The sequence below is a fragment of the Anneissia japonica genome, unplaced genomic scaffold, assembly GCF_011630105.1.
Source record: "Anneissia japonica isolate Jap-2015-1 unplaced genomic scaffold, ASM1163010v1 scaffold1203_len951721_cov167, whole genome shotgun sequence".
Lineage (NCBI taxonomy): Eukaryota > Metazoa > Echinodermata > Crinoidea > Comatulida > Comatulidae > Anneissia > Anneissia japonica.
In genome coordinates, this window is record NW_022722325.1 from 357,633 (window position 1) to 379,359 (window position 21,727).

The 21,727-nt window shown below is 36.4% G+C and overlaps 1 protein-coding gene across 8 annotated transcripts; it reads right to left on the reverse strand.

Annotated features, from left to right (window-relative positions):
- Window positions 1-3,115: 3,115 nt before the first annotated feature.
- Window positions 3,116-11,804, reverse strand: LOC117111837 (ankyrin repeat and SOCS box protein 7-like). Of its 8 annotated transcripts, none has more exons than XM_033254844.1 (5): window positions 11,767-11,804; window positions 7,475-7,649; window positions 5,970-6,093; window positions 4,715-5,338; window positions 3,116-3,396 (listed from the first exon to the last, which is right to left on the reverse strand). In XM_033254844.1, exons 2-5 carry the CDS (start codon window positions 7,574-7,576, stop codon window positions 3,266-3,268), a joined length of 981 nt encoding a protein of 326 aa, XP_033110735.1. In that variant the 5' UTR covers window positions 7,577-7,649; window positions 11,767-11,804; the 3' UTR covers window positions 3,116-3,265. The 8 variants fall into 8 exon arrangements, with proteins under 8 accessions (XP_033110735.1, XP_033110734.1, XP_033110730.1 ...); XM_033254843.1 differs by having other exon boundaries at window positions 11,756-11,778; XM_033254839.1 differs by lacking the exon at window positions 11,767-11,804 and adding an exon at window positions 8,234-8,389.
- Between the last annotated feature and the right edge of the window lie 9,923 nt (window positions 11,805-21,727).

Sequence of the window (21,727 nt, forward strand, 5' to 3'; positions counted from 1 at the left end):
TTGAGGGCAGCAAACAGGAATCTTTTAAAATGAGAAAATTATTAGCAGCGCTCAATTTTACAAACGTATTCTCTATTTTTCTTGATTTTCGGGCAGTAGTGTTTACAAATTTAAAGATTAACAGTAATATAATTAATATCTCTTATCAACATAATAACAGTTATCCGTACACAAGTACCTATTAATTTGTTAATTACTTTTAGCACAGACTTTAGAAAGCAATTGACTGGATGCTTTGCGGAACAAACAATACTAAGTACAGTATTTTCAAGTCTAGGCCTATTGGTATATCCTAATATTTATTTATATTACAGTTTGAAAAAAATATACAAGTGTGACAGCAAAATGATGAAGTTGACTGTAATAATAAAACAAAAAACACAAAAAATGCATGAAATTTATTTTTTTAAAGTGTTATATTTCTCTCAAAATGGCTTAAAATTGTATTGTATAAGAAAACAATTACAGTGGTCAAAAACAATTGATATTGAAATGCCAGATTATGAAAAACGACCATTTTTCATTATATATTTCCTTAACAGATTTCTGTAAAACTTGATATTAAAACCAATGTAAAAAAAAGATCAAATTTCATTATCCAATTAAAAATTGTTTCCTAAAATAACCACATCACATCATTCGATCTACAACTACTGCACTTGACACTTGAAATATTATCTGTCTTTGCTGTTAGGTTGATGGTGATACAATAAAACCAAATATACCATATTAATTATTAAAATAAACGTGTAAGGGAGGTGTTTATTCAAGGGAAGCGTTTATTACTTTTTCAAATAAACAGCCCTTAATTTCACTATAAATGTACCGTTAGCATTGATCCCAAAACGTATTGATCCCAACCAGGTTAGAGAAAATGTACGGTAATTCTAGTGAGTAGAACATTGATAGAAGGTGTTGAGAATGAAGTTTCTTCCATTAGTTTTGTTTACACCGATTTAGGGGGGAGGGGGTGCAGGGGTCGTTTATAAAAAAAAAAACCCCAAAAAAAAAAAAAAAACCCTACTTCACTGATATTCATAATACAAATCGGTTCAAAGTATACAGTACAATTATAATGTCATTTCTATGTTAAAACACCAAAAAATATATCTACAATTATTATACAAATAAAAAATTTCTTCCCTTCACTTGCAAAACACTTATACACTACCGTAAATGCTCAAATAAACGCCGCTCTCAAATAAGCACCGCACCATACCTAATTTTTTAGGCAAGTGCCGCTCGAGAGAGTATTTTATATTACCCTGTGTGTAATGAAACACCTTTAAGAAACAGGCTTTTTAAATACAATATGTACAAAACAGTGTTAAAATAAATAAATAACATAATGAAGACGCAAGTATTTACGATGACGTAGGACCTATGATAGGCCTACGGAACTATGGGAATATGTGAGACAGGTAACATGGGAACAGGGATTGGAAAGCACCATGGCAATATTTTTTTATAAGCACCACTCTTTAATAAGTGCCGCTCCCGCATAAGCGCCGCACTGAAGCCTCCAAAAATTATGAGCTTATTCAAGCATTTACGGTATATGAATCATACATTTTTTTGGAATGTCTAGTTGTACCAAAATAGAAATTAATAGTTGATTTCTTCATTTCCTAATATGTTTAGTAATCTTTATAACCATTATATTCTTAATACGCATCATTTATATTGGAAGAATGTTATTCTTTATAAACAACAGCCTTGCTAGGAGGTAAACAGGTTTGGAGTTTTTGTTTTTCATTTTTGTGGTAAACAATGCCAGCATTTTAACCCCATGAAAAAACAAGCAGGAACATTAAACTCAATTTAATAGGTAAAAATGCATTCATTTCAGGAAAAAAAATGCTTAAAAGAGTTGCATTTTCCCTGATCATAGAATATGGAATCATCTCATTAATCCATAGGGGTTTTCAGAAAAAAAATGTTATTTATTCCAATCAATTCAATCCCAATGTCCATGACTAATAGTGGTGGCTCAGGAAATTACCCGATGAGGGGTCCGACAGCGGGGTCCGAACCTAGAGCCCAAATAGAGCTTCGATCAGGGTCCCAGAAGGAATGCAGCCTGTTGACGCCACTACCGATGACTATACAGTACTTTAATATATATAGCTGAGCCTTCCACCAAGAAGGCTAAACTACCTCTTACAGTTGAGGATCCAGGTTTAAGGTCTAAATGCTCATCTCCTCAACTAGCCCTCACAAGAGTTACAAGCCTTGTTTTCATCGGTTTAATACGTTGTAGTTAAGGTGGTGCTGCATGTTCTCAACCCAAATTCGCAGTTTCCTCGTTGGATGAGGATCAATAAAGGAATTATAACTACAATGTATTTAAGTATTTCAAATTACTATTTCAATGTGATTTTGCATCAGGAAAATATCATGGGAGTGATGTTTTGCCCTACCTTATACGCTCCCAAATACTTGGGAGCGTATACTATACCGAATATTCGGGTAGGGCAAAACATCACTATATTTTCCTGACGCAAACTCACACCGAAAACATTTTCAGTACCCTCTGCTACTTGGGGATTCAACAATAGCCACAGAGTGCAAGCTTGGTACTCTAGTGGTTATGGCACCAGGCTACTTATCTGGAGGACGTGGGTTCGATTTACACTCAAATAATTTCTTTTTTGGAAACGTACTGAGTATTTGGTACGATAAAACGTTGGGTAGGGTAAAATATCACTCCAATAGTCATAAAAACAATGGTGAAAATATTCTGCATGTGGCAGTCCTCTACCAAGGGTTAACATATTTGTATTTTCATTCTCTATAATAGATAGCTTATGGTTATGTTATTGTCAATATACAAAGAGTGTACATGTACTGCGTACTTTAACATGCTCATGGGCCACAATGCACACAGGACCAATGGCTTAAACGTCTCATCTGAAAGACGATGCTATCGTAACTTTCAACCCTCCATACTAAAATACAAGAGCAGCGATGGGAATTGAACCAGAGACCAAGAGATCTCCATGGTTCAGCGTACACACAGTAGCTACCACCAGTATAGCCAACTGAGCTAAGGTGCTCTCTTCTTCACATCATGACCATACTGTATATAGGCTGTCTCTTATACACATCTATGTTATTTGATAGTCTGGACAGGGCTTGCAATACAATGTTATCTTTATACTTGGCAATGACTTCAGTTTCAAAATACATTGATCTTCTTTGGTACCATCTTTCTGCATCCCAAAAAACCTCACAAACTACAGATTATGCAAATTAGTTAAGGTGATCACCAATCAAATTTGTATTTCAGATAGTTGATCATACATGTTGAAAGTGGCAGTTGATATAGTTCACTCAGGCGGAACACATTTGCTCTGATAACAAACCGACATAGGTCCTGCAAAGATCTTGGGTTTCCTGTTAGAGAAAATAAAATAATTATTTATACTAGAAATTGCAAATTGCAAGTGAAGTGCTGCTAAGTACAACTGCATAAAATGTTCTTCGAACAAAATTATTTATGCGAGTCAAGTGAAAATAATGAATAATAAAAATATAAAAAATAATATGAGCACGACCCATTGTCTATATATTATTAGAACAATAGTGTTTTGCTGCAGTGACATCTCTCTGCTGGCGATGGCTCGCTGCTGCTGGTGATGACTCACTGCTGGCGAATCGATCTGCGCATGTGTATAAAATGGTATTTATTTCCGCAAACACTATGCCAGTCTACAACAAGCGTCGCCTAAATGTAATAATTAGCACGTTGAAATAGGCTAGTAAATAAGTTTAACTAGGTTCATAAATAATATTGTCCTCAAAATATTGTGGCTGAGACATGAGCCGATTAAACGTAGAAATAGGAAACCTAGAAATATAGTAAAAACGCTGAATAGTACTCCAGCGTCGCAACATGTGGACGTTGGTACGAGTAGGTTAGTCTACAAACGTCGCCTAAAGTAATTGATTTTACGCGGCAGAACGAAAGAAGGAAACTCTGCTTTCCGGTTGTCTCAGGCGATTGATTTTTGACAAACAATGACCTTTCAGAGGTCAAATTGCTGTCAAGAATATGAATTGGCTGCTTCGCAGCAATAAATTTTACAGTACAGTATTATATAATTTTGGGATAATATTTATAAGAATTGCATAAAAAATGAATATTTATACCAGTGAAATATAATCATTTCATAACCCGAGTAGAGTTTGCACGAAGTTGAGATATTCTTTTGTGAAATTAAAATTCAGTCAAGTGCAAGAGCTACAGTATTTTAGCGATTTGAAAACTTTTACATCATCCAACATACAAAATCCAACTCATTTAAAGCAGAAAATTAAATACTTGGAAATTTGTTTAATTGTATGGAAATTTGTTTAATTGTATGCATCATGGCAAAGCAATATATTTACCGGAATTTAATCGGGAAAACATTGTGTTGTACAACGAACGGTTGTACGAATGTCGTACAACAAATTTAACTCTGCTACCTGTGAGCGCCAGACGACACAATGCCATCTGCTGATTGTAGGTTACAGTCTGAACGGATCCTCATTAAAAAAGATCTGTTGCGCGCACATTATGGCGTTGCGTTGTACATAAAATCGCGTCGGCCGCAGTGAGTGCCTGACTTAGCAATTGATGCTCTGAAAGGTCATAAATAAATCTACTAAATATAGAATAACATTGAGTACTGTTTTGTGTTCATTATTTTATTAATGAAAAATAAATTACCTGCAAACTCTTCTATTACTGGTTGACATGACCTGGGTATAAGCTGACCATTCACACATATTTTAGTTTTGGCAATAGTTAGCGGTGTTTGACCTAGGTCATTCTGTACATAACAAACTGCACCGAATCGATAAAGTATCTGACACAGATCAACTTCATCTCGCATTACAGCTAGATGCAAGGGGGTTTGGTTGTCTTCTTCCCGGCCTATAGTAGGGTCAGCCCCTTCATTTAGCAGCAACTCAACTGTTTTATGATAACCTTTGATAATAGCGTACCGCAGAGGGAAACCGCACTGAACGTTAATACAAGCCTTTGCTCCGATCAATATACGGACACAATTTAGCTTCTGTTTAATAACCGCCAACTGTAACGGAGTTGTGCTTTTTGTACTCAAAGGGTCAACTGAAGCTCTGAAATGAAGAAGCGTTTTAACAAATGAATCACGTCCGTAATGTGCTGCCACGTGTAATGAAGTCCATCCATCGTTACTTGGGGTATCGATGAAGTGAAATTTGTCTCTGGTAACTTCTAATAGCATACGGGCGAGTCGTGTACGCCCATGCATTGCTGCATAGTGCAAGCAAGTAAATCCTCCAATACGGTCCTTTATTTCAGGATTACCTGTAAGACAAACATTTATGATAAATAAAAAAAGGGGAGCTGTAGCTTAGTTGGTTAAGCTGTTTTCATTCCAACAATGATAGGACAGCTGGGCAATTGACCTTCCTGGAGTGTCAATCAAACTGACCAATCACACAGTGCTAGGGTGCATGTCCAACAAACGCATGTACTGTCCCAAAAAACACATGTGATTGAGTATGTTTTTTTTAGTCATTTTTCGGGACCTTAGCAACAATATCCAAGGGGTGGGGCTTAGTGGAATGTTCCATTATGTATGTTTTTTTATTTTTTATTAACTAGTTTTAGGTCAAAGGCCAAGGATTGCTAAGCAGTGAACTTAATCACTGTTCAAAGTGGCATATCCCTTCACAAGACAATCATAAACACAAGATGCTGTACATAAACTAAGTCTCATTATGAGGCTTAGGGAGTGGAGTTGTTTTTGGTTGTGAGAAAAAAAAATCATGTTACCGTGACGGGAATTGAACCTAGGACCCTGGGATTGGAAAGCAAGCATCTTAACCACCAAGTTATTCAACTCCACTCCTATGTGGTTATAAAACATTTTTGTTTAGTATAAGAAAAGAAACATTTTTGTTTAGTATAAGACAAAAATAGTTATGACATTTACCTCCATATTGTAATAAGATTCTTAGAACGCGATCAGTTCCCCTTGATGCCGCTAAGTGTAGTAACGTCCAGCCATTTGAGTCAACAGTATTAGGAGAAGAGCCCTCTAACAATAACATCTGCACCTGTTGAGTAAATAAATAGCAATAAACCTAGTAATATACTGGATTTCAGAAAGAGAAGCAGCATAGCCAGATTTTAGGATAGGGCCTCCAGGACAGCACTGCACCATCCACCACCAGCACAGAAAAAAGTTTTATGTAGGATAATCATTAAAAGTTTTAAAAGTAATACTGTTGTAATTTATTTTAAAATAAAAAAAAAAAAAAAAAAATTTCCCTTTTCAAGCATAGATAGACACAATTAATTATCATCATACCATTTTACTAAAAGCATTAATTTTAATGAAGCAATTTCTGATTTATTCTGCTCTGAGTTGTTAACGCTGGCCTAACACTTTAATTGGCAAACATTAAGTGAGTTATTTTGTGCTAATGCGAAAGTGTTATCGAACTAAACAAATTAAGTAACATATAAGTATTGGTACACCTAAAGCCCTGCGCAGACTATGAAATTTTATTTGAATAAAACATGTGACATGCCTAAATATGGTCATGATTGGATTTTGGATTGGATAACCTACGAAAGTCTGAAGAATAATTATTTGGGGCCCTTCTGGTGGTGATTGGGCAGTACACCGGGAGACAATCCCCAACTCTTTTCTGAAGAGTGTACATATAATGCGTTCTTTAACATGCTCATGGGCCACAATGCACACGAGACCAATGGCTTAAACGTCTCATCTGAAAGACGATGCTATCGTAACTTTCAACCCTCCATACTAAAATACAAGAGCAGCGATGGGAATTGAACCAGAGACCAAGAGATCTCCATGGTTCAGCGTACACACAGTAGCTACCACCAGTATAGCCAACTGAGCTAAGGTGCTCTCTTCTTCACATCATGACCATACTGTATATAGGCACATCAGACTATACTGTATATATATTTATGTATTTTTTATATAGTTTTGGCATACAAAACATTACATTAAAAAAACAAACATTGAAAAAAAAAAATAAATAAAATAAAGAGAAAAGACCAACCAATATAGCCCATGAGAAACCAAATAGCACTTGGTAAAGGCCCTCCCTTTATATATGGGAATACGTCAAAGATCTTATAGCAACAAGATAGCATTCTCCGCGATTTATGCATGCAAATTATGTACTAACTCAGTGTAGGACGCCCTCTTGCAATTACAATTACTTTTGAACTTTTACATTCTATGATCACCGTGCAAATTCTTGAACAACTGCCATAGTAACAACTAGGAAGCCCTCTCTCAGTTACAATTACTTTTTATTGTTTTCTGCGTGAATTGGACGCTTCTATTATAATTTGTTACTATGCAAACCATGGAGAACGCTATCTTGTTATTATAAGATAATTGGAATACGTTCACCTTTTTGTCAACGAAAAATTGGACAAAGGTTAACAACAAACCTTGTGTATATTGCCTGTTGCAACTGCTTTCCTGATCTCCCTGTCCACACTGCTCAAGATTGCTCGTTGGATTGCATGACTTCTTGTGCACATTCGCTCCATCTTGTTGTTACCATCAATTCCGGCTGGCCTTAATTTACTCGATAAATGTCATAAGAAGTTGCTACATGGTGAACTGAAGATACAAGTAGAAACTTTTATTAAGTCTACGTAAGTGGATATATTTGGGGTTCCCACAAAAAACAAAGACAATTTTTGCAAATTTTATTTATAAAAAAAAAAAAAAAAATACTTTGATGTAGGGCCTAGGCTACTACTTGAATGTTGTTTTTATTGTACTAACTTTTACTTATTTTATTTCATTATATACATTCTCTGGCTAGCTACTGAAGTTTGGTGTTGTGTTGGTGGGAAGAGTGTTGGTAGGCTCGGGCCTAGGATAGTTGTATTAGTATCCCCCTCCCCCATTCGGAAACGCTACTAGGCTAGGCCTACTACAACTAGGCCTAGGCTAGCTAGCCCTCCGCCCTTCCTAGCCTAGCCTAGGTCAAGCCTAGGCCTATGCCTAGTTTATAGTGCATAGGCTTAGTAGGTAGTCTTTTTAGTTAGGCCGCTATCTCCTACTGCTACTGGCTTAGGTCCTAGCTAGATAGAATAGCCTAGGCCTCTATGCCTGGCTTAGGTAGAAATACCATCTAACCATAGGCCTAAATCCTATTAAAACTTCGACAAACTTGAGTATATTAACTGATTCATCACCCGTTTCCTTGCAAGACCGAGAGAGGCTCCATCATTTAAGCAAAGATAGGGAGGCCAAGGCTAGGCAGCTTCTCATTTCTGCTGTGTGGCCAGTGACGACTGGACAAGTGAGTCTATACAATCTTTTGACCACCGGCGGTCGCTAGCGTCGGCGCCGCCGAATGCCGTTTCGCCGACAGACTTTTGGCAACTTGACATGCAGTTTGCTTTCAAACACTTTTATCGGCATTTGATTGACAAGACAGATTTCTCCGACAAAAAATAGTGAAAATCATAGCCACAAACCTACCAGTTCTCAGTCATAAAGTTTGCCGCAAGACGTATACTTTTGGAAATTTGTTGCTTTTACCAATCATAACGAGGCCCGCACAATGTGTGTGCCGACAAAATATTGTTGCCAATAGGCAAATTATCCCTTCCCCACCCCCTACATTTGTGACTGTTCCCAACACCAGTGACAAACATTATGAACGCTGCAATGTCATATCATTATTATTATCGTTATTATTATTATTATTATTATTATTATTATTATTATTATTATTATTATTATTATTATTATTATTATTATTATTATTATTATTATTATTATTATTATTATTATTATATAGTACCCTCAGTGGTTAATGTGTTATAGGTTGTAAAAACTGTATTGAATAAAAAAAAAATATTTCGAATAAAAAAATCTTCTGCTTGACATTAGGAATTAGTCATTTGTGAAACAAAGTGATAGGTTATGTCAAGTGTTATATTGAACAGTGGCGGATTCAAGGGGGAGCCAAGTCTGCACGGGCCCCCAACCTCCTATTTTTTTTCAAAATTATTATTAAAAAAATGAAGAAAACAGACAAAATTATATTAAATTTTAATCTGAAAAAGTGCCATTTCCGGCCATCTAGAGGTGCCATAATCACAAATCCACTACTGTTGTGGGGCTGAAGTGGGTGGACACTCCATTTGCGCAAGACCCTCCCTGAGTCTCCTCTATTTCGACTTTCTGGACCCACCACAGTTGGAGTATCATTCCCGGGCTACTAGAAGGGTAATTTTTATCCATTATGGGAAAAGTGAAGGTTTTGCCGGGGTTACTCATATCAGATAGGCCTACCCCTCATGATAAACAATTCATTGTATTGTATTGTATTGAGATTGTGCAAGAAATCTCGACTGCGCGCGGCTTTGTTCGGAAAAATCAGTGGCGAATTCTTATAGGGCGGGGCCTAAATTGTTCCAATTTTTTATTTTTTTTATTTTTTATGGCGATATAAAGAATATTATATTCAAATTTTAAAGTCAGGCTCCGGAAGAAAAAAATTTTCTGCCTTAGAAAAATCAGTACTAGGCCTACAACATATCAACAATTTTTTTTCCTCCGGAGTCTGGCCAGGGAACAGTGAAATTACACTGTTCCCTGGTCTGACTTTAAGTCTGAGAGTGCATTTCTGGTCATCTAGAGGAGCTATAATCACAAATTTTCTCACCTTTGAAGCCCCAACCATCGTGGGGCTGAGGTGGTAGGCTATCCTCCATCTCCGTAAGTATTCAGTGGCGGTTTCAAGGTGGCCCGGGCGCATTATTTTTTCCATACAGTTAAGGCCGAAATTATAAAGGGCGCTATTTAAAGTCATTTAGGTGAACAGATGATATGAATTATGCATGTTTGACTTCTCCCTCGCGAGTCACAAAAGCAGTGGTCGTGCTTGTGGATGAGATGAAAGCGTGTGGAAGCTAATAGTAGGCCAACATTTCTGGTAGTCGGTCGAGTGTAAGTTTAGTCGACACAGTGAAAATTAATAGACTATTGTAATAATAAAATATTACTATGCCTAGACACTGTTTACTTACAGCATGGTCTTTGAGAGTACAAACAACAGCGTTGAATCTGCCAGTCGGTTATTTCAGTAGTTAGTTTTTCTACTATGGAAATTCCGGCACTTTTATCTTATTATTTCCGTGTTGATCCTTAAAATACTGTACGCTTATTCTCTATAGGCCGGCCTTTTGTGCGATAAAATGTACAAAAAAAATGATTTGTTATAACTTATGAAATCGGCTTAAAGCTATAAAAACGAGAGCATCAATGATGCAATAGCCCACTTGACAATAGCTGGCAATGTTTAAGTGCTGTCGGTGGGTGGCGGTTGTGTGGAGTGTTGTTATGTGTATTGAGCATAAAGAAAAACATTTAAAGTTAGAGTTATTTGTATGCATCATCATAGACCTTTTTTTGTTATGTTCACTTAACAGTTAGGAAAGGTGTGATGTCGTGTACAGTGTATTAATTGAAATATGGTTGTTGTAAGGTTTGTTGTGTACGTAACTTTTTGAAATATTTTGTACAGTTTTATGATATAAGTAGACAGTTTGGTGAGTGAATGCTGGGTTCACTCTAACTTTCATTTTTGTTTAGCCAATTGACTAAAGCTAAAAAAAAAATTTAGCCAATTGGATATTTGTTTAGCCAAAATTGGCTAAAATGTTAAAAATTGTTTTAGCCACTTATCATGCACTTAAATGACCCGAGTGAAGTTTCATGCAAATGTTTCGTACGGGAAAAAAAATCGTGGCCTGGCCATTGACATTGAAATCATTCAAGCATTCAAGTGAAAACCCCCAAGCTCGAAAGCCATTATTTACCCGGCAGTCGGCTGCTTTAATTCTGCTGTTGTGTGCACTTGGGCATTTGGGGCACGCTAACAGCTAGCCGACCGTCGTGAACATAGAAATTACAGTACAGTCAGGAATTACAGTACTGCTTCGTATCTGCGCGTAACCTCTCGTAATCTGCTCGTAGGCAGCGTGACCACTCACAATTTTTGATATACCCAATGACTGGGTCGAATTTACCCAAAGTAGTTAATATGATGGTATAGGTGCACAATAGAATATTACGTCATCATAATTCATAATTATTTATTAATAATTTTATTAATTTCATTTTGTACTTAATGGGTTGAAGCTTATGAAGGAGGTATATGAGGGTTTATTGAAATATTAAAAACAAAAAGTGGTATTAATTAAGTGGCGATGTGTAGCGTGACGTGTTAAGTTTGTCATGTTTCCTTAAAATTTATAGTCCACTATTGTGTGCTCTTTAGAAATTGGTTACAATGAGAGTGAAAATTGAGACAATAGGGAGATAAGTCCGCCAGTTGGATTTACAGTCACAAAAGAATCTTCTTGCCCATTAAATTAATGAGGGTATTGAATTTGAAAACAAAAGGTTAGGTTAGGGGATTATCGGTGACAGTTTGGTGACTGAAAATTTGGTGACTAGTTTGAATTGCCCGGGTGAATGTAATAGATGTGTATAAGAGACAGGCCTAGGCCCATGCCTAGTTTATAGTGCATAGGCTTAGTAGGTAGTCTTTTTAGTTAGGCCGCTATCTCCTACTTACTACTACTGGCTTAGGTCCTAGCTAGATAGAATAGCCTAGGCCTCTATGCCTGGCTTAGGTAGAAATACCATCTAACCATAGGCCTAAATCCTATTAAAACTTCGACAAACTTGAGTATATTAACTGATTCATCACCCGTTTCCTTGCAAGACCGAGAGAGGCTCCATCATTTAAGCAAAGATAGGGAGGCCAAGGCTAGGCAGCTTCTCATTTCTGCTGTGTGGCCAGTGACGACTGGACAAGTGAGTCTATACAATCTCTTGACCACCGGCGGTCGCTAGCGTCGGCGCCGCCGAATGCCGTTTCGCCGACAGACTTTTGGCAACTTGACATGCAGTTTGCTTTCAAACACTTTTATCGGCATTTGATTGACAAGACAGATTTCTCCGACAAAAAATAGTGAAAATCATAGCCACAAACCTACCAGTTCTCAGTCATAAAGTTTGCCGCAAGACGTATACTTTTGGAAATTTGTTGCTTTTACCAATCATAACGAGGCCCGCACAATGTGTGTGCCTGTCTCTTATACACATCTAGATGTGTATAAGAGACAGGCATTAATTTTAATGAAGCAATTTCTGATTTATTCTGCTCTGAGTTGTTAACGCTGGCCTAACACTTTAATTGGCAAACATTAAGTGAGTTATTTTGTGCTGATGCGAAAGTGTTATCGAACTAAACAAATTAAGTAACATATAAGTAGTGGTACACCTAAAGCCCTGCGCAGACTATGAAATTTTATTTGAATAGAACATGTGACATGCCTAAATATGGTCATGATTGGATTTTGGATTGGATAACCCACGAAAGTCTGAAGAATAATTATTTGGGGCCCTTCTGGTGGTGATTGGGCAGTACACCGGGAGACAATCCCCAACTCTTTTCTGAAGAGTGTACATATAATGCGTTCTTTAACATGCTCATGGGCCACAATGCACACGAGACCAATGGCTTAAACGTCTCATCTGAAAGACGATGCTATCGTAACTTTCAACCCTCCATACTAAAATACAAGAGCAGCGATGGGAATTGAACCAGAGACCAAGAGATCTCCATGGTTCAGCGTACACACAGTAGCTACCACCAGTATAGCCAACTGAGCTAAGGTGCTCTCTTCTTCACATCATGACCATACTGTATATAGGCACATCAGACTATACTGTATATATATTTATGTATTTTTTATATAGTTTTGGCATACAAAACATTACATTAAAAAAACAAACATTGAAAAAAAAAAATAAATAAAATAAAGAGAAAAGACCAACCAATATAGCCCATGAGAAACCAAATAGCACTTGATAATAGTAAAGGCCCTCCCTTTATATATGGGAATACGTCAAAGATCTTATAGCAACAAGATAGCATTCTCCGCGATTTATGCATGCAAATTATGTACTAACTCAGTGTAGGACCTGTCTCTTATACACATCTAGATGTGTATAAGAGACAGCCGCAGAACATAGTACGTGCATCATTCAATATGTCCGATATTCAGAGCAACGACTTCCAATGAAACCACTTTGACAGCCTCATAAATTAAATATAATAATAATCTTCTAATTCTATACTACTAACTTGCCTTGTTTCTTTCAGGTTGCGACATGTTTAAGATAATACTCTATATCTCAAATATTGTATTACAAAATAAAAGCTCAAACAAATTTTTGTATTGTATACTCCGAACTCCACTTCCTCAGAAATGATCCTGTTCTAAGACATATACTCCGTTTATAAGGAACATCATTCCTCGATTTAGTATAAATCATCTGAAATTTTAGTTCTAATGTTTACATATCATTCATATTCGGCAAGGATAAAGTAAAAGCAATTTAACTGCATTTCTTAATTTGCAATTAATTTGGAAATCCCGACCTTTGGAACTACCACTGTGAGTCTTGACCAAATGGAGATTGTTACTATGGTAACAAATATTCATTTTTCTGATAAATTATTTACAAACAATAAATATATCAAAGAAAACTTGAGATTTGATAGAATGTATATCATTTCTCTTTACCATAAAAATAAAAAGTGGAGCTGCGCAGTGACCTGGTGGTTAAGATGCTTGCCTTCCAATCGTAGGGTCCTGGGTTCAAATCATTCAATCCTATAAGGATTTTTTCCACAGTTGAAACAACTCCACCTCACAAGTCTCATAAAGAGACTTACCGTAGTTGAAATTAAATTAAGTCATCACTGCCGATCAGCATTGAGTCTTTTAGTAATTGCATGGTATTATGAAAAGTAAAATTCAAACTCTAAAATCCATTTGATCTTTAGAAACAGAACAGTGGAAGATTCAAGGGTTGGGTGGATGGTGGGGGGGGGGGAGAGGTTAGCCAGGGCTTCCCTAAATATTTCAAAATTCAGCAAAAAATTTAGATGAAAAGAAAATTATATTCAAATTTTGGTCTGAGATTGTCATTACCTGCCATTTTGAGGTGTCATAATCATAAATTTGTTTATCTCAGCCCCGACCATAGTGGGGCTGAGGTGGTATAGGACCATCTCTGAAAGTGTCTCCCTGGGCCCCCTCTATTTCAAATTCCTGGATCTACCACTGTACAAGCTTTACTGATTGCCAGAACTTTGCCTCCTAAATGGTCATTTACAATTCATAGTCTACAGTCAGCTCGATTTTATTTTATTTCAGCCATTTACATATAGAAAGAAGAAATGTAAATACAAAAAAAGTGAGGAAAGACCTAGAACAGATGTTCACTTCTAAATAGATGAACACAAAAAAAAACCTGATTATAAGTACATTTTTTTTATATAAAAAGTATATAAAATTATATATTTTATATCTAAAATCAGAGCATAGGTAATCAGCTACAATTATTTTCAATATTTATATTATTTGCAGAATGTACACCATAATTATGAAATATAATCATTTTAAAGTGCTTTCTGAGGAGTTCAAATCTATAATTTTTCTAGGTAGTTTGTGTTCCACATTCAAGTAGCATATGAAATTTTATGATTCTATATACTGTAAAGCATGCACCAAACAATACAATCATAAACAACCATTAGAATGTGGCTATTAAATAAACAAAGGCTTATTACTGGTTTCTAGTCCTCGTTAGCATGCTATAAACTCAGCGGTAAGATGACTACGCAATTTCAGTTTGTATTTTTATTATCAATTTAGACTACACTCAATTATTATTATTATGCAGGAATATACTGATATCGTTATGCAACTCAAGAGATTCTGTATTTTAGATAAAAATATTGATATATGCAACAATAAAACAAATCAATTGGCTTCATAAACAATTGTATATTTGACCTTTGACCTATTTAATAATTGAATGATGAATTATTTGAGAAATTAATGTATAAGCAATACAAAGTGACATATTAAATATGACTAAAATAAGATATAGTTCAGAAATACTAGGATGAAGGTTTGAAAATATTTAGTGGTTAAAGATGGAATAGAGATTATTCTCCTGGAAAAGTGAGATAAATGGTTCTGGAAGAATTAAAAACAAATTCTCAAAATAATGTTAAATAAAAGAAACTCTGGCATTTTAAGGGGGCCATTAAACTATAATAAAACATACCAAATCAATTACACTCAGTTCTATAATACATCTCACTGCAGTGATTAGGCCTACAGTACATCCCGAACAGCTTAAAAATGGCCAAAAAATTGTTTCTCTAAAATGCCAGAGGATAGCCCCTAACCCCCTTGAACCCCTTAGGACACTGACCAGGGTCTGGTAGTCCCACTAGCATCCACCGGAAATTGTCAGACTCCTGTTCAACAGATTTACCCCCTAGATGGTTTACAACCACCTGGTTATATAGACCTAACTAATAATATTTTTGTAATGTAACTAATTATTTAGTAATTCAATTTTGAGGGATTGAAACCGGAGGAGGTTGGTGAAGGGACTGAAGCCCTTGGAGGAGCGCTGTCTGCTTTCTCAATTTGTGCTTGTTATTTTTAATAGTTTTATCATCTGTTTGTAATTTTAATTGAAAAACAAAAACTGACTTTAAATCTTGCTTGAGTGCAGCTGTTAAACCTTTTATGAGGAAACCTCAAATTATTTTCCCAGTTTGCTAGGAAGAGGACTCTTGGTCCTAATATACAAGGGGTGGGGGAATAAGCGTACAATATTCTAAATTTATTCATAGAATAATGCCAAGAAGCAAGTGCTAATATTAATATACAATTTATTTTATTAATTTCCTGATAAACGTAACTCATAAAATTTTTAGCTCTTTTTCAGGCACTTGAAATATACTTGACCATGTTTTATATTCACAATAATAATACATTTTTTGAATGCCTCATCCCTATTAATTCAACGACAGTAATTTATTTCTATACTATAGGGGAGGTGCATAAATTACGGTTGATCTATTATTATTATTACTATTGAAATTAATTTTATCGCAATGAAAACAATCATTTATATTTTGTTGTTCTTTACCTGTTAACAGATTTTCAAGTTGACTTCTAAGATTGTTAGCTTCTCGTTGTCATGGTAAAGCCACACGCCATCCAGAAAATTCTTGAACTGTATTTCCAAGATTAGAAGTAAGCATGAACACACATACACACACTTCAGCCTTCGCTTGTAGACAAATTGTGTCTGTGACAATACCATGGAGGATATGTGATTAATATTTACAGGTCAACGGAGCGTGACCGAAGTGGAATCAATGAAACCAATAAGAGGGTAAATAGAGATGTTGGAAAACCAATACTTCTTGCATTATGGGAACAATGAGACGTGGATATAACTGCATCAATTGAGAATTTCATCCGAGCCCTTAAGGGATAATATGAAAGATTACACCAACATACTATTTCCATTTTATATTAATATTTTTTAGCAATCACTCTGATAAAATATTATTATTTTTTAAATAAATGGATAAAAATAATTAAATATTTCAAAAAGAAGACATTTTAATTGATTGACTACAAGTATATAAAAAAAAAAATAGATACTAGATTAAATAATATACTAGTACATTACTAGATTATATTATAGGCAATGTTTTAATAATTTAATTTTAAATAAATGGAGGAGGTACATGGAACACGCTGTGAAAATCTAAACAAAATATCTCATTTCTGGGCTATCCATTGACTGGTTATACCATCGTTGGAATGGAATGTAATCCATTGAACATTCCGCCCCCATTAAATACGACTGTCGGCCTACATTTTATGTAATTAACATATATTACGTACCTAGGCCTATGTGGTTGGCTACGGATAGCTAAGTGTAGAGTACGAAAAGCTAAAAAAATTCATAAATGTAAAGGAAAATCATCCTAGAGCATGAATTCTGAAAAGCTACCGTCTCAATAGAACAAAAATTCCATGTGGGACCTTGCTATCATGTATCTAAAAACGGCAACGTCCTCGTCATCAACCACAGCACAGTGCGGCAACACGAAATGTGCTGTACATACACTCATCGCTACTGACTGATTTGAATGTGTGGTTTAATACACATAAAAGCAACTTGTAGCCTACATTTATTTCCTGTAGTATCTGATCTAGACTAGGGCCTATGCCTACACACAGTACGTACCCAGCCACTATTCGTCTTCGTCAGGCCAGCCTGCATTACAGTACATTGACACGAAATGTGCTGCACACAAACACTCATCGCTACTAACTAATTTGAATATTATGTGGTTTAATACACATAAAAGCAACTTGTAGCCTACATTTCCTGTTATCTGATCTATTACACACACATACTACCCAGCCAACCTATATAGGCCTTTCATCTTCCTCTAGCTCTAGGCAAGCCTTCATTACAGCATGGAGGAATTATTCCTCCATGATTACAGTAGTGTACATTGTTTATCTCTCAGAGGAGAGACCACCCACCCTTGCAAGCACCACAAAACAACTCATTCTTCGCTGCCAACTAGACTCGTGCAGACGCATTTATTAGCCGCAAAGCTTACCATTCCAGGCCGTGATTGGTTGATAAACACAATGTGGAATCAGGCGATTTGTAATCTGATCAATGACAAACACGCTTTCATAGGAAACCCACCGTAGTGTTAAGAAATATGATTAAAAAAACATACTTTTCACATATTTCCCGACAATATTTTCGCAAAAACTCTTCATACTTTAAATTCCCCACGCCTTATCTTCCATATTATTGCAAGATCGGCCTAATCGCGTCACAAACGAAGGAGGAGATAGAAAAACAAATGACTTCAAAATTCGCTCAGAATCATCATATAAGCCATCTCTCTCAGAGAGTGGGCTAATAAGTCAATTAAAAGTAATTAGAAACAATGGAAATCGCAGATTATTAAGAAGAGAAAGTCTCCCGATGGCGATGCTCAAGTGAAAATTAAGAAGGATGGAAATAGCATATGTGATACCCATCTATTAATTTTAGGTATGACACGCCGGTGTATTATAGCATGGTTCACGTCGAACTTTTATCTAGATATACATCCACTTAACTAGTAAAAAGTGCGACGTGTACCACTCAATTATAGCTAGATAAAGGAATTAAGTCACTTAAGTTAAGAGACTTAACTTTACTAGAATAACGGTGAATTAACTTGCTTAACGGTAAAGTCGGCTCGGATTACAAGGACACGATTACGTAACATAGGCATCTAAGCCAGCGTTGTATTGTACCACCATTATCATCTTCTGGCTGGCAACAACGTACTTTAACAATGCTAACAACAGCATCGAAGTAGTCTCATTAGTCTGTTTTTCAGAAATTATTTGTAATAATATGGGTAAAAACCCAGCAAACGTCCGTTTTACGAATAGTCGAAATAACCAATGACCTTTGCATCATCGACCAAGTAATAACGTTAAGTCCGATTGCGTACGTTTTTCAAAGTGATAATGTATATTTTTCTTAATAATATAATCAGATTTGTTGTATTTATTTATTGACAATTCAATTTTTTCCATTTCTGCTATAACACAATTGAGCGATCTAAAAACTACAAAACAGGACAGAAAGGTCCATAAAGTATACATACGTTTTAATGAAAATGAAAACAATATTTTGTTAAATGGAAGAATGCTAGCTAGCGATTAAAATAATTCGTTTTTTATCGAAGGTAAATGTAGCTAGGGCCTAGAGAATCTACTACTTAGATTGCGATAGAACACGCTGCTGCACTTTCGTTGGTTCGTACTGGTCGGCTAGGTTAGGTAGTGGAAACTCACACCTTCTCTACAGTAGTTTACAATTTTTTTTAACGAATACCACTTGGTACTAGAGGTTCGTAAAATACAGTAGATGTTTTATTAAACAAGCCTTTCCACCGTGTGACGTCGACGGCCTGAAACTGGCTGGATGTTTATCTGGCTCTAACTTGGCATCGAACGCAATTAGGGGATTATCGTATCATGTTTCAAGACGGGTATATCCAGATAAAGTTCGACGTGAACCAGGCTTATCAGCAGAGAATTGGAAAACGAGGAACTGGATGAACAGGTGAGATAAGCCTATTTAAGTGACCTTATAATTAGGGCCTATATATATTTTCATAGGATTCCAGAGGAGGGGAAGGCCGGGCCAATCTCCCAGAATTTTCTCAAAAAGTAACAAAAATAAAACACTCTCAAAACATTTTCAAATTTTAGGTGCGTTTCGATCTATCGATCTTGAGGTTGGAGGTCATACTAACCTTCGCTGTGAATAGTTAATGTGCAACGCACAAACCTACATTTGTCTCTATCCACCCAGGAGTACAGTAAATGGGTACGTGGTAGGATTATTAGTCTGTATCGGTATTAATTTGCAAGCACGACTAAGAATACTCCCCAAAGAGTTGAGAAGCAAGGACTTATATGTACATACAAGTCCTTGGTAGGAGGTTGCACTTTGTGCTGGTTTAATTATGGATCATTTTCATTCCCATTGCGTATGGATGGTTGTATGATTGTGGTCCATAAGCTTCACTAACGCAGGGGCGGATCCAAAGGTGGGCGGGGGCACAACAGTTTCAGAATAGTGAGTAGCACATATTTTCACGTATTTGATTAGCATTATTTCATTTTTATTTTCATTTCATTTCTGTAGGCACGAGAGCCAAGGATATGCCCAATAAGTGAACTTAATCACTGTCCTAATGGCATATCTATTAAACAACAGGGGACTTAATGGACCAGTACATCGCGGTAGCCCCCTACTATACTCTTCGAAGGATGTAGGCCTACTGGGTTCTTTAAAGTGCACACGAGCCAAATGCGTACACTGGGCCTCGGTTTAAAATCCTTATCCGAGAAGACTGTTCCGTTGGGGAAGCATAGCAACCCCCCCCCCCCGTCGGGGAAGACGATAAGTTTTGTCGGGGAACAAAGGGGAAGACGATAAGTTTTGTCGGGGAACAAACAAATAAAAAAAATATTTACATGTAATATTCGTTTAGCCACCATATTGTTTGTGTTAATTTCATCACTCAACAACAACAATAACAATAATAATAATAATATTAATAATAATAATAATAATAATAATAATAATTCAATGAGACTAATTAAAAATAGTTTGCGTTCTGTTATGACAAATGCTCATCTAGATAGCCTCATGATGGTTGGAATACATCGTGATAGGTGAAGCAACCTCGACCATGAAAGCGTGGTTGACAGATTTCATGTAGAATTTCCAAAATATAGAATTTCACTTAATTAGATGGTTACATTGCATACTCTTTGTTTCTTGTTTCATCAAAATGTTTTGGTTTTGGAAACTAATTTCAACATTAGAAAGTATAGCCTACATGAAGTCATATTATAGTAACTCGATGTCTATCAAATAAGTAATAAAAATTCGCCATAATTCATCAAATATCTGTGGCTTCCAGGGGGCGAAGCCCCCTTGACCCCACTAGGGGCCCTAGGCGACCCCCTGGCCCCCATCCAAGTGAGACTCGATTCGCTCCACTAGCCCCCCCCCCCGTCGGGGCCTTTATCTCTTCCTCCGGGCAGGTAATGGTGCCACCACTGGAGCCGTTCGAACAGCGCCGATGTTAGAGCTGAAGGTTACGTTGCCCCTGGCTTAACCGCTCGGCCAATCAATTCGCATTGAAATTTTCAAAATTTAGTGGCAAACGGGGATGGGGGGAAGGGCACACTAGACAAGAACGAGGAGAAAATAACTGATTTTAACTTCCAAAACCTGGAGATTGGTTACAGTTTCATTATAGTAACCACGTGATACAAAACCATAATAAGATATAGACAGTGACAGGTTTAACGACTACGGCTTTAAAAACTTCGTAAAGGGGCATGCGCCACCTGTATTCCGGGCGCATTAAAAAAACGTGCCGTATTTTGTGATAATGATAATTATGTGACCCAAGACCACAAAAGGGCTGTAAACTCGTACTCTATCAATGTAAATGAATTAAGCACATCATTAACTTTATAATGAGGGCTCAATGACCTTAATCGGACAATTATGTGTAAAGTTAAGATATTTTTGAATATTGTTCTCTATAAACTGGCCTATAAAGTTCTGAGCAAAAGGGCTTTTAAAGTACTGAAGAAATTGAAGAAAAATCACAGCAGCAGTCAAAGAAACTCCTTAACAACAACACAGTTCCCATTGAGCTATTGCGATGAAATTTTCTACGGTTAGCTGGTAATCTATAGGTTGGGGAACAGAGATTTTCTATTTTTATGTCGATACTCCAGGGGGTTAATTAGTTAGTAATACCCCGGGGGGAATTGGTTATACCTTTATAAAGCTGAATCATTTACGTACTTATTATGGCATCCCTGTTGTTCTGATAAATTTAGTAGACATGGGCCTAAGAAGTGTTTTATTCGTCGAGCCTTGTTGTAGAGGTTGTTTTGTCGCGGTGTGGATGAAAAGGGGACGGGGTGGGGTTATGGGGGCCTGGATTCTTTTTTTTTTAAATTTATATACATTTTAAAAATACGTTTTCAGAATTAAGCAAGTGTTTACAAGTGAAATGATCAGGATTTCTATTGTTGCAAGCTACATCGTAGCATCGGGAGGTGTTAAACAATCTGTTTCGAACTAACGGTTCCATCTTTAAAATACTGGTAGATCAAATTAATTACTCTCTATTTTCTTTAAAGTCAAAATAT

Coding starts and splice junctions, on each gene's coding strand:
- LOC117111837 (XM_033254844.1), bottom strand. CDS start 7,576: ATGGAGCGAATGTGCACAAGAAGTCATGCAATCCAACGAGCAATCTTG. Junction 6,094..7,474: donor CAACAGGCAATATACACAAG/GTTTGTTGTTAA, acceptor TTTACTCAACAG/GTGCAGATGTTATTGTTAGA. Junction 3,397..4,714: donor AGTAATAGAAGAGTTTGCAG/GTAATTTATTTT, acceptor TTTCTCTAACAG/GAAACCCAAGATCTTTGCAG.